The following is a 13966-nucleotide window of genomic DNA, read 5'->3' on the forward strand; positions in this document are numbered from 1 at the left end:
ATGGTAGGCTTGCTGAAAAGAAGCTTTGGGAGGAGAACAGAAATGTCTAACGGGAAATTGTAAGCTGTTTGCTATCAGAGGTACAGCATAAACCGCTCTTTTGTTTCCACTGTGTGATCCTCAGTGATGCCTCCTTGCTTCACAATGTCTGAGGAGTCTGTGAGTAGACTCCTCAGACGTGGCCTGGTGGAGGAGGGGCTGGACCTGGCAGGGGAAGCTGACATCTAGGTGACACCATTACCTGTCTTCATGCCTCATCAACCCCATTAGGCTATAAGCATATGTTTATTGAGTGAATAAATAAGTAAGTAAATGAATGAATGGATTTATTTATCTGCAGAAGCAGTAGATAAGGATTTCTCTTTAACTGAGACTAGACCAAGCCTTTCAGCCATTAATATGATAGGATTACTTAGTAAAGCTGGCCCAGAGGAGCTTAATAGGTATTTGTGAAACTAACCAGTCACCGAGTGACTGAGAAAGGTACTGTTCTCTTGGTTGTAAGCATGTTCTTCCATGTAGAAAGAACTAAAGCTTTAATCTTTTTTTAAAACAAATTTTGATGTTTATTTTTGAGAGAGAGAAGGAGAGAGATTGTGAGCGGGGGAGGGGCAGAGAGAGAGGGAGGCATAGAATCCAAAGCAGGCTCTAGGCTCCAAGCTGTCAGCACAGAGCCCAATGCTCGAACCCGTGAACCATGAGATCTTGACCTGAGCCAAAGTTGGATGCTTAACCAACTGAGCCACGCAGGCACCCCTAAAGCTTCAATCTTTGACATAAGAAGACTGCTTTAATTATGAAGACCTGGCCTTCTGCATTCCAAGCAAGATTTCTTCCCTGTTCTCTGAATAAGGAAACAATGGTAAAATACAGATACACACTTCTCCATTCTCTGCTGGAAGTAATTGCTCTCTCACCGGTGTTTTCATAGCACTTCACAACAAACTAGTGCTCTGAGGCCACCACATTGTATTACAGATACCATGCCTCTTGGGTTTTTCTATAACAGTTCAAGGTTCAGATACATCCAGGTCCTGCATTCCATTTGGGGCCTGAAAAAAATGATCTCAGAGGCTTTGTTTTCCCCCTCCTTGACTCTCTTTCTTGAAAACTTGTCAGCTTCTTCAGGGAAGGGACTATGTTCACTCATTTCTGAAGCCCCACTGCCTGGCAATCTCTGGTCCACAGTAAGTGCCAAATAAATGCTTTTGAACTGAACTGCATAATGGAGATTACTGAATGCTGGTGCAATAATGGTGACCAGCTCAAGAATAATTGGTTAGGGCTCCCTGGAAAGGCCTCATCTTGACACTTTACTTGTTGTCAGAAGTATCCTTTAAGTGCACAAGAAACTAGACCCACACCTGGCAGAACTATAAAGTAGGTTCTTTGTCAGTGTGATAAGGAATCACATCACATCTGTCTTGGGGGTCTGGATTTAGATCTTTTGGTAGAAAGCTTGGCTGACCTATCTCTTTTGTTCCAGAGGGGCTCTACATTTAGGAATTCCCACAGCAAGTCTGTCTTTTGAAATGTATTTACTGGAAAACCATCTGTTGGTCCTGGTTATCCAATGGAAAGGGAGTGGGAAGGGTTTGTTTGTCACTGCAGGAGCCATGCTGGGCTCCTGAGATGTCACATTTAGTGAAACACAGGACCCCAGAGCCTGGCATCTGAGAGGAAGGGCTTAAGACTCAGTTACGTGACGATAACATAACCCTTTGGACAGCTGGTTATTCAGTCATCATTCAACAAAATTCATTTAGCCCCTGCTTTGTGGCATGCACCATTCTAGGCATAGGTGATTCGTTCGTGAAACAAAACAGAAAAAGTTTCTGCTCACAGGATGCAGGATGACACACACACACATAAATGAGGAGGATATCAGAGAGTAATATTAAAGTAGGGTGGTGTGACAGGGAGTGTCTGGGTTGTGGTCTGGAAAGGCATCTCAAAGGTGTCACTCTTCAGCTGAGACCTGGATTAGTAGGAGTCTCATCAAGAGCAGAAGAAAGAGCATTCCAGCCAGAGGGAACAGCCAGTGCAGGAACCCCATAGCTTTTCTTAGAAAGTGTGGCATGTTTTCTGGGAGCAGAAGGACACGTGTTGTGGGCAAAGGGGAGGGTGGAGCAGGTGGGGGAGGGTGGAGAAGATGGGAGAGGGTGGAGCTGGTGGGGGAGGGTGGAGAGGTGGGGGAGGGTGGAGAGGTGGGGGAGGGTGGAGCTGGTGGGGGAGGGTGGAGAGGTGGGGGAGGGTAGAGAGGTGGGGGAAGGTGGAGCTGGTGAGGGAGGGTGGAGAGGTGGGGGAGGGTGGAGCAGGTGGGGGAGGGTGGAGAGGTGGGGGAGGGTGGAGCAGGTGGGGGAGGGTGGAGAGGTGGGGGAGGGTGGAGCAGGTGGGGGAGGGTGGAGCTGGTGGGGTCCCAGCAGCTGCATTCCAGGTTGGCCCTGTGCATCTGGGCCTTGCCAGGGTTAACACTGTGCCTTTGCTTTTCCTGCAGACGACTTTGCAGAGGAGGAGGAGGTGCAGTCCTTCGGTTACAAGCGGTTTGGTGAGTGCTGACCAAGCTCTTCTTCTCTGTGCTTGATACGAGATACGGTGATAGCGCCATTGCTGGACCTTTAACACACATGGATGTGTGTGGTTCCGAGGCCCAGGTTTGACTGGAAGTTTTGAGTTTCCCTGTAACAGGTGGACGATTTCTCCTAACACCAAGGGTAATGGTAATGGAGCAGAAGCCGTGCCCAGGCACGGAAAGTGATGGGATGCTCACAGGGTTCGCTGAATATAAACCAGTCGGCTTAATAGGCAAAACTTGATGAAAAAGGTAAATCTGTGACAGGACAGGAGCAAAAATACACGTGATTTCTCTATGTTGATATTGAGAAAACATCTCTGCCTCTTTTCCTCAGGGCTCCTTTTTCATAACCTAGTGTATAGTGAGAAGGCGGCTTTCTCCAGGCACCCAGCCAGACACAGGTGCCCTGTGGTGGCTAGATAGCAGCCCCCAGGGGTATCCACATCCTGATCCCTGGAACTTGAATGTTACCTTGTCTGGCAAAAGTTGCTTTGCAGATGTGATTAAGTTAAAGATCTTGAGATGGGGAGATTATCCCGGGTTATCTAGGTGGGCTCTAAATGCAAAGTGTCCTTATGAGAAGGAGGGAGAGGGATATTTGACGACTGACAGGAGAAGGTGGTGTGCTCTGAAGGTGGAGGAAGGGGCCACGAGCCAAGGAATACAGGTGGTCACTAGGAGCTGAAAAAGGCAAGGAAATGGATTTTCTGGTCAGAGCCTCTGGAGGGAGCAGGGCTCTGCCAACATCTTGATTCCAGCCAACTGGAGTGGATTTCACACTTCTGGCCTCTCAAACTGTGAGAGAGGAGATTTGTGTTGTTTTAAGCCACCACGTTTGTGGAAATCTATTACAGCAGCCGTAGGGAACCAAAACACGCTCCTCTGCCTCCCAGACTGCCGCACACAGTGCTCGTCTCTCTTTGACCATGCTTCTCATGCTCTGCAATTTGGTTTTGAACTGGCAGTGAACACTTAAAGTTCTGAAGACTGTTCAGAGGAGCTGGGGTTTTTCTGTCCAGGGTGTTTCTGTGCCTTGGCAAGAGGAAATGAAGAAGGATAGAGGAGGAAATAATGAGTGTGTGTGCATGTGTGTGTGCGTGTGTGTGTGTGTGTGTGTGTGTGCGTGTGTGTGTTGGTGGGGCAGGGAGAATGGGAGAGAGAGAATGTGAAAGAGAATGAATCTACTTCCTGTTGACTAAAAAAAAAAAAAAAAGTCTCCTGGCTGGATTTTGATTAAAGTTAACAGTCCCCAGCTGCTCTGGCTCCCTCATTGCTTTACATTTTTCCTTCTGGATATACACTTCTACATTTCTTTCTGTGAAAAAGTCGGGCTTTATGATGGGAATGCACTGGCATCAAGCCGATGGCCACTCCGTTCGTCCACTGGCAGGGATGCTCAGTACTTTCTCCCCTCCTCCACACTGCTGTTCTTTGCACATTACATGTTTCGGGATTGGTGCCCTGTGTTGTTCTGCACTGCCATGGTGGGTTCACTGAAGGTGGTAGCAGGAGCAAAGATGAACCCAGGAATTATAAAGGAAAGAAAAACAAAACAAAAATGACAAGGTAGAAATAAAGAGGAATATCAAACTTGTAAAAATAAGGCAAAATCAATGTTGACCTGCCTATTTTGGAAATCAGTAGATTTCAGATCTTTCTTTGGACGTTAGTAGAAATAAGAAGAGCCATGAGAAAATGTTTCCTTTAAAAAGAGTGACCTTGAGAGAAATTTTTTAAAAATTTCATGACTATGTAACTAGCTATGTAACTAGCTAGGTGGATGGGGATTTGGTGAAAAACACGCAAAAATGATAAGTTGCTGAAATATTTAATTTGTGGTGGTTACATTATGTGTGGAAATCATAGACTGATGACTCGGAGGAGGCATGGTAAAAACTTACCAATATTGGCGATCATGAGCAGAGAGGCGTGGCAAGAGTGTTAGCAAGTGGTCTGAGTGGGGTAACATATAGGGTCTGTTGTGATTTATGCAAATCACAACTTGAATTTAGACCACACATGAACCAGGGATTTGTTATTCACAGGGCAAAGGGACCACTCACTGTTCTAACAATTGTTATTTGGTGGCTTGCTTCCAAAGTTATTTGTATACAGTTATTCAGAAACATTTGCTACATGAAATCGTAGCAGTTTACATAATATTTTGCTTTTTTAAATTCAGTACAAAATTATAGTAAAGTGCAAAATGGGTGATCTTTTCTGGTAATCTAGTGTGGCATGATATTAGGACAACCAGCCCGTGTCTATTTGGGGATTCATTATTGCATTTTGGTTTTAAATAGGTCTTCTGTTTTTCTTCAGTTGCTCTTTTTTTTTAATGTTTTATTTATTTTTGAAAGAGAGAGAGAGAGAGAGAGAGAACGAGTGGGGGAGGGGCTGGCAGAGTGGGGGGACAGAGGATCTGATGCAGGCTCTATGCTGAGAGTAGCGAGCCTGATGCGGGGCTCAAACTCATGAATCAGGAGATGATGACCTCAGCCGAAGTCAGATGCTCAACCAACTGAGCCACCCAGGCGCCCCACTTCAGCCTCTTTTTATGTCACACTTGTTAGCCCCTTTCCCAAAGTTCTGGACAGGTGTCTGGGGAAGAGGCAGAGTTAAATCTCATAGGTTTGCCATGCATTTGCTTCTCTAACAGAGGCTTCAATGAGGGGAAACTTAAAGGTTAATGAAGTAAGCATATACAAGTTTTAATCAGGTTCTCAGGGTCAGCATTTCTTGGACTCAGTATGCAGAGCTAATTAATTTGGGATATAACTATAGTTACAGTTTGGCAGAGTTCACTCTCTGAAACATGAGGCACCTGTATGTTAAATTTTTACTTTCTAGAGATAAAGTATGATCTATACTATAATGATATCTTTCTACATATTTCTCAGCTACTGTTTTCTTCAAAATATCATGTGGCACTAGTATTCTTTATTGTAGTTAGCAGAAAAGGAAGGAGAATTACTTCATATTATAAGGGATAAATATAAATTTATAAATTTTGGAACTTGTGATAAATTGATCCAAGAATGTCCCCTGAAACCTTCCGATTAGTCATATGATCAACATGAATGCATCCCAGGTTTTGTTTTCTTAAATTTTTCTTCATGAAAACGATGTGGAGTAGAAGGAATGAAGAATGTCTTTTCTTCATTGAATGAAGGGCTAAGTGTATCAGAATTCCATAGGAGAAGGGGAGAAGTGTGGGAAGAGGGGTGAATTCCAGAACATGTGTAGAAATGATCATAGCAAATCCAGCTCACATTTGTGTATCACATTTATCTTTCTAAAGGACTTACATATTTTTCCTTCACAACAAATCCATGAGGACAGCAGGCCAGGTGTCATCTTTCCTGTTTGATGGCTGCTTTTCATCTTTCCTGAGACATTGTGGGGGCAGTGGTTAGGTGTATGGGCACTGGAACCAGGTGTGTGAGTTTACTCACCAGCTGTGTGACCTCGGGTTCATTAGTGTCCAAAACTGTGAAGTCTGTTTCCTCACTTATGAAGTTTGGATCATAATAGGCCAACTGCATGAAGTTGTGGAATTAGATATGATGCTGGGTTAGCACAGTGCCTTGCACACTGTGAGCATCCCGTAAGTGTTGACCCTTATTCTAATATTAGGTTCCTTCTTGGACCTTCTGGCCCTGTGGCTTGAACATAGTGCCTAGGATTTAGTAGACCTCTGGAACCTTCTGATTTCTAGCAACCTCATGAATTCTTATTCTATCATATCTCTTCCTTTACTGCTAAAAACTAGGAAAGGTGAGAAGATCTGGGGACAGCAGTCCTGTGCCCCAGCACCCTGGTGGGTTGTGTGTGCATCTCATGGTGAACATCATACTGGATGTCGCGGGCCCTCCCTCTAGAGCCTGCTTTGCTCCTTTGTGTGCTGGGGCAGAAGGGAGCCTAGACCAACTTTGTTTCCTTGGTTGCTTTGGGTTCTCTTGAGTTATCTTTGGGATATGATCTGGTATAATAATAGGATGTCCAAAGCTGGAATGGTAGAGGAGCAAGAGATACGTGGTTCCGTCCGTGAAAATCATGGGTAGATTTAAGGGTTGCAAGTGACCAACTGGGAGTGGCTAGAAACATTTGTTGTTTGTATTTGACAAAGCTGTGACAAAATTGCTTCCTCGGGGCTCAGCTATGAGGAGCATTAATAGCTATGAAGAGAAAAAGATCTGAAAAATTGCAAACTGTGAAAGAGTAACAGAAAGTTAAAGAAGCATTCTCTGTGGAGTAGAATTCTAGTCGTTTGGAAAAACTAAGTGAGGAAGTTCTGAGAGAACTATTTAAGGGATACAGTCCCAGAAAGGGTATCAGATGCCTTTTCCTAAGTATGTTCCGGGAAGTGTGCCCTTGAATAGTTTTGTTCGCCTACAACTTCACAGGCCCCCCTGTATTTAAAGTTTCAAACATGCTGGGCTTTTTCTTTTTCCTTTCTTTTCTTGAATGATAATTTCAGTTTAGCAAGAATATTTTAGCAATTTAACCTTCAGGCACGTGGAAACAGCCTGAGAAATCTATGTAGAATAGAGCCCGGTCCTGCTCCAGAATGCCCCCCCCTGCCCCACCCCTTACCTACACCATCCTCCAAAGACATAAAATTCAAATCAGTGACTTCAGTTAAATCACTGAGCTGTTTCTTGCCAAAAGTTTTAGAGGAACTGAATGTCTAAAGGTGTGGAAGACCACATAGGCTCCTGAAAAATAGTGACATATATTTGCTCAGTCAGACAGCCAGAAAGAAGAGTTCTTTCTGAGATACATGGTGCATTTCTGCTTTCAATGCAGAGGATTGAGAAAGTTTACCAAGAGGACGCTGAACTGTGTTTGGGAAGCTGCTCAAGATAAACCCTTGATGCCTCAACTTCTGGTTATTTGGGTTTGGGGACCAGGCTGCCTGTCTCTTCTCTCCCACGACTGTGCTAGAAGCCTGTCTTCCGTGGTTGGGTTTGGTGAAGGCACTGCTTTGAAATCATCCACCTCCAACAACAAAGCAGGGATCCCCACATCCCTCTCACCACGGCCTGCAGGACTGACACCCGCAGAGCTCACCGGGGTCCCTGAGAAGAATGCCAGGAATGTCCATCATTTCCTGTCAGGAATGACTCAATAAGCTCAGCATGGGGCTGGCCTTTCAGCTGCACCTTTTCCGAGCATCTCTGAATGGAAATGATATAGGATCAATTGCAAAGGACTGACCCTGGGCAGAGACCAGGTTAGGGCAGGAAACAGGAATCTGATTTCTTGGAAATGTTCAAGCCATTTGCATCACTTTGTGGGAGGGTTTTATTTATGTGGCTTTGTGAATGCTAATGGAGTTGATATTTCTGATTTTTTAAGAATTTGGTGTCAAATGGCTTGTGGAGAAGTAGACACAAAAGAGATTCTCAGTCAGAGTCACCTTGAAGGAGATTCGTAGAATATCTCACCCTACTCTCTGCTTCCAGTCAGGCAGGCGGGGTTCCTGAGACCTAAGAACGGGAGTTCCATGGCTGTCACTTTCTTTTAAATAACCTAAGCAGGTTTCCTAACTTTTATCATTAGAGATGATATTCACACCATCTCTTGCACCAGTATTTGTCCAGGTTTCACTTCTGCTCCTATCAAGGTCCTCCCTGCCTAGTCCTTCTAGCTCATCAGTAAAAAATTTGTTCCACATGGTGTTCCCATGTGATTATGATATTATTTTAACCATTTTCATGTGAAAGAAACCATTAAGCATCATTTCTCATTTCTCGGCTATCTATTATGTGTTAGGCAATTTCCCACTCATTAGTTCATTTAATTCTCTCAGAAATCCTTTGAAGTGGGAATTACCTGCAGTTTGCAGGTGAGGAGGACTGAAGCCCCTAGAGCTGAGTGGCATGGCCAACATTTGTATTCAACCTGACTTCAGTCCCCACGATCTCTCCACTCCATCCATGGCTAAGAAACACACAGATGCATCCATTCTCAGAGCATCTCAAGATTTAAAAAAAAAAATGCTTATTTATTTTTGAGAGAGAGAGCATGTGGAGGAGGGGTGGAGAAAAGAGAGAATTCTTTTTTTTTTTTTTAATTTTTTTAATGCTTATTTATTTTTGAGAGACAGAGCACAAGCAGGGGAGGGACAGAGAGAGAAGGAGACACAGATCTGAAGCAGGCTCCAGGCTCTGAGCTGTCAGCACAGAGCCCGATGTGGGGCTTGAACTCACCAACCACAAGATCATGACCTGAGCTGAAGTCAATCACTCAACCAACTGAGCCACCCAGACTCCCCGAGAGAGAGAGAATTCTAAGCAGGCCCCACATTGTCAGCGTAGAACCCGAGGTGGGGCTCTATCCCATGCACTGTGAGATCATGACCTGAGCCAAAATCAAGAGGTGGATGCTCAGTCACCTGAGCCACCCACGTGCCCTGCATCTCAAGATTTTGATGGGAAAACAAACGATCACATGTATATGTGGATTAAATCAGCAGCTGTTTATACATGGTCTCATGTTTCATAATTCATAATATGTATCGATTGAATACTTGAGCCCTGAAGTTTTCAACCGTTTTAAGTAGAATTCCTCCCTGCCCTTTCCTGGTTTGCATTTGCTTACGAATCCTGGTAAGAGTGTGGGGAGGGAGAATAATTTGTTTGTCCTACAGTTGGGTTGAAGCTGAATGTGGTTTGTTTTTATTTTTGGAAAAACTAAGGGGAAAAAAAAATCTCCTCAGCCATTTTTCTGCTCAGACAGCATGAAGGCATTAGGTTGTTTCCAGTGCTTGGTCGTTAGGGGTAGGGTGGGAAAGAGTGATTCCTTTTGGTAGCAACTCCAAGTAACTTAAAACAGATGAACTCTGAAATTTTCCTTGAAAGACTTGAGCTGTTCATTTGGAGGCCCCCCAGGGAAGGGAATGATGTCTGAGAGTCGTTGGTTTTGAGGGAAAACACAGTCCACAGCAAAGTGGTAAGCTGAAGGGCTCCTCTCCTCCCTCACAGTCCCTGCTGGTGCCTCTGCTCTGCAGGATGCCAGCTCATCTTTAGATTCCTGTAGTCTGGTTCACATGCTGGCTTTGCCCCTTGCCACCAAATCACCCACTCTTGAAGTACCACTTTGCTCATCTGGGAAATGGGAATAACAAGAAAACCTTCCTTGCAGGATGTGTGAGTTATAACACTTACAAGTAATACAGAAGAGGGGCCAGGTATATAGTCGGTCTGCACTGACCTGTGGCTGCTGGTAAGTTGCTGACAACTCTCAACCCTCTTGCCCCCTTCCCCTCCATTTTCCAGGCACCAGCCTCCCGTGTTTGCGTTACCTCGGCTCTCCCTTTGTGAAGCCTGGTAGGCCTCATGCCCTCTGACCCTTTCTGCCTTCTGTCCTCCCTCCATCAAAACCTCATTGCCCTCACTCCTATGTACTCTTCCCTGTACCAGGGTCATACTTTGTTCAGGGAATATCGAAGGAGTCTATTGTCTTTCAGGCCTTTTTAAAAATAATTAAAGACCTAGTGGCCACTAGCAAAGAGGATATTTTAAAGGGAAGAAACACATGCTGGGGGCTAAGAGTAGCTTTCTTGGAGAGGTGACATAGCATCCTCATGGCTGAGAGATGTACCCTGGCTTGAATTTCCGGCTTTGCCACTTAGTGGTGAGACAGCCTTGGGTAAGTCAGCCTCTCAGTGCCTCATTGTCCTCATCAAAAAATGGGGGTAATTCGAGTATCTACCTGTAGGGAGGTGAGAACTGAATGAGTTAAAATACTTAGAACAGTATCTTGCATGTAAAGAGGACTGCATACAAGTGTGTGTTATGAAAAGTGACGGAAATGGTCACACGGTGGCTGCTGCAGCGGGTCCAGGTTGGTGAAAGAATCTGTGTTTCAGTGTCTTTTTGGAAGCAAGGAAACTATCCCAGAAAGCCTTCAGTAGACCCTCTGTCACAGGTCATTGGCCAACATTGAGCCTCAGTCTTTTCCTAAGTCAGTATGGACGAAGGGAGTAGGGCTGGCTCTGGTTGGCTTGGGCTAATCATTTAGGTGTAGAATGTATAGTGAGGAATTAAGGACTTTGACCACTCTTATTATGTAGAACTTAATAGCCATGGTATTTAACATAATATTATATATAGTATTGTCATATTTATAATTTAATGTTAATTTAGACTGAGTAATTATTAATTATTAAATAACAATGTGATTTATTTATAATCTGATCCATTATTACCTATGCTTTGTTCCACTTACAAAATTGTCAGGTTTTATATAGCACATTGAAAAATTCAGTTTATTTACAAAATAATTACAAGTTTACTTTTCAGTGCCTTATAATTTTGTTATAAATGGAGCTACAAAGGTGTTGAACTCTCAAGAATACAACTCTCATGTTGTATTCTTAGTGAACACAACTCTTGCCACAGGAAACATTGTGAAACTGGTCTCCTGAGTCATAACTATAAACACTTTGTGCTTCTTCCGATGTTTTTCATTTTTTAGCCTTTTTATAAGTTTTTGAAAACTGACATTTGGCCTTGATTGAAACAAGCTTCTCTTTTCATATGCTATGATAGTTTTTTTTTTTGATTGGTGTAAATATTTCCATACACAGATCAATTTTTTTCATACACTGAGAAGATGAAGAACTGTAGACTTGTCAGGAAAACAGGAGAATGGAACTAGCAGTCTGCAAAAGTTCTGGCAGAAACTTAGAATACATTCTTATTCTAAATGCCTAAAGATGCCTCTGTTCTCTAATATTTGAGATAGACTTTTTATTACATTCTTGTTCTGTGAAGCAGGAAAATGCGTAAGTAAAATTACTGTTGACATTTTAGATGATAGAGTTTTCAATCCAAGCTCAGGCATTCAAAGCAGTGTAAGCGAGAGATAAACATATTCTTCCCCTTTGGGTTTTATTTCGTTTTGTACTTGGAAGAGGAAGTCCTCATGATAGCTCATATTCAGTACTTTACTGGGGCCTTTTGATGAAGAATATGAAGATATAGTTATTGCTCTACCTCACATTTTACATAGAAATCTTACTGTTGAATTGCTTTCGAGATAATTGAGGAGAGATGGAAATACTTATCATTCATATGAGCTCTCACTGACTACCCACCATGTGCTGTGAATTGCAGTACAAAGATAAAGAAAACAAGGTCCCTTTCCTGACTATTAATTGTCATTGGCATTTATAATTCACTTTTTTTCAATTTCTCAGAAAATAAGAGGTATAATAATCCTTATGAAAACAAAAAAAACAATGCTTTAAAAAATCTGCATACTAGTGATAGCCTACTTGAGAATCCTCATCAAAGGGTTCCCCCAAAGACTCATAAAGTATAGGGAGTTTAGAGAGAGCTGCCATTTTGTGATGGAAGTGATATGAACCAGGGTGTCAGAGATTTGTGAATAAATTCTGCAAGCGGGAATGGAAACAGAGTTGGGGAACAGCTGGGGGTTGTGGGAGGAGATATCCCTTGGCCCAGAGAAAAGGCGAGTGAAGCATTAATAGGAGTTTGGGGAAGAGATTCAGGCAAGGAAGATGGGCCTTACACAGTGCTTTTTTCTTAGGAAATAGATGCAGTTTTTGAGATTTGCTGAGAAATTGAAGCAAGCAAGACTCATGGGAAAATGTCATTCTTAGTCAAGGCAATATGAAAATGATGTGACATTTATTAACTATCCATAACGTGTTGGGCATCATGCACAGTAAAGAAGGGAGATGTAAGCTTTGCCTTTGGGAATTTCCGATTTAATGAAAAGCAGACCGTTTTCCAACACTGGTACATTTGCATAAAAGAAAAATATCAGCCAGCCCTACAAATTGTTTCCCCACCCGCCAGCAGAATTTCAAAAGGCACAATAGAGGGCACCACATGCCAGATGGAATGGGAGCCGTCTCTCTCTGTCTCCAGTGTTGCTGTTAGTTCGCTATTGGCAAAACTTCAGTGGTTTCCGGGTAAGGTTGGGACTCTCCTTTGTACCCGCCCCTTCCCGTCTGTGCAAGTGAAGAGGGCATATGCAGAGTCTCTTTCCTTTGCTCCACAGAAAAGATTCAGGATGAAGTGTAAGAATCTGTTTGATATGAGCCCGTGAAAGAAGGTTGGAAGGTAATTTCCGTCTCCATATGGTGTACACACCAGCGACCACAGCTGTTTCTAAACTGCTGCCATGTGAATCCACTCTGCTTTTTAACAGCAGCTATATTCGTTTAAAACACAGTTCAGAAAGTGTGCATAAAATAATTTGGTTTGGAAGCCTTCACTGTTTGTTGCACTTTTGGTAGACCAAAATGTGCCTCCTCTAAACAGTGAAGCCTGTGAATGAGGAGGTCAGGGAGACCAAGTGACCTTAAACTTGTGAATTTATACCACCAAGCCTTCATTTGCTCTTTATGGAAAGAGAGATAACAAAACCACCTACGTCACAGGGCATTATGAGGATTCTTTGATGTAAGTGAAGTACTTCTCAAAATGCCTGGCACTTACAAGGTATTCCACAAATGCTCATTACTAATCAAGACAGAAAGACAAAGATAGAAAACTAGATTTTGTGAAAATAACTGAGTTCAGTACTTCATTTGAGCTGTGTCTCTCCCACGCTGTCTCTCCCTCCTTCTCTCTGTCTACACATGCACACCCCCCTACATGTGCATGCATGACTGGATATTTGAAGAATGGAGTTCAGAAGTAGTCTTTTTTTTTTTTTTTTTGCATATGTATTAACTAACTAGCTATGTGAATTTACAAGATGATGTAAACTCTCTGTGTCTCAAATAAGCCAGTCTGCAAAATGAAGGGAGTAGAGTAGGTGATTTTGAAACCTTCTTTAGGCCATGCAGTGTTATGGGTGTGATCTGTAATGTCATCCAGAGCTCTATTCCACCCCTACGTTTTATTTTATTTTACTTTTTTTTTTTCAAGTTTATTTATTTTTGAGAAAGAGTGAAAGAACACAAACAGGGGAGGAACAGAGAGGGAGAGAGAGAGAATCCCAAGTAGGCTCCACACTGTCAGTGCAGAGCCCAATGTGGGGCTCGAACTCAGGAACTGTGAGATCATGACCTGAGCCAAAATCAAGAGTTGGATGCTTACCTGACTGACCCACCTAGGTGACCCTGATTTTACATACATAGTACTGGTTTTTACTTTTACTTACTTCAACACTTCAGAGTAAATATTTTGGTACCTTCCCTTTAGATATATTTTTCCAGTTCTCTGAAACAAAAGTTAGTTGGTAAAAATTGACAGATGGAAAACTCTCATCTCATTAGTTTTGTTCAAAATATTAGTGATCTCATGATTATTGGTTTTCCATTTGGTTCCCTTCATGTAACTTTAGAGGTACTGAAGTATTTTCTAGGCTTACGTGTTTTGAACTCACTTTATTCTAGATTTCTAC

The 13966-nt window shown here is 43.0% G+C and overlaps 1 protein-coding gene across 2 annotated transcripts in view; it reads left to right on the forward strand.

The window, feature by feature from the left end:
- Positions 1–13966, forward strand: part of COLEC12 (collectin subfamily member 12) — a 196195-nt gene that overhangs the window by 16800 nt on the left and 165429 nt on the right. For both annotated transcript variants that reach the window (XM_047828769.1, XM_047828770.1), the window contains exon 2: positions 2498–2548. In XM_047828769.1, the coding sequence (XP_047684725.1) occupies positions 2498–2548 (51 nt within the window). The remainder of the gene's footprint in view (positions 1–2497; positions 2549–13966) is intronic.

The sequence above is a fragment of the Prionailurus viverrinus genome, chromosome D3 (assembly GCF_022837055.1).
Source record: "Prionailurus viverrinus isolate Anna chromosome D3, UM_Priviv_1.0, whole genome shotgun sequence".
Lineage (NCBI taxonomy): Eukaryota > Metazoa > Chordata > Mammalia > Carnivora > Felidae > Prionailurus > Prionailurus viverrinus.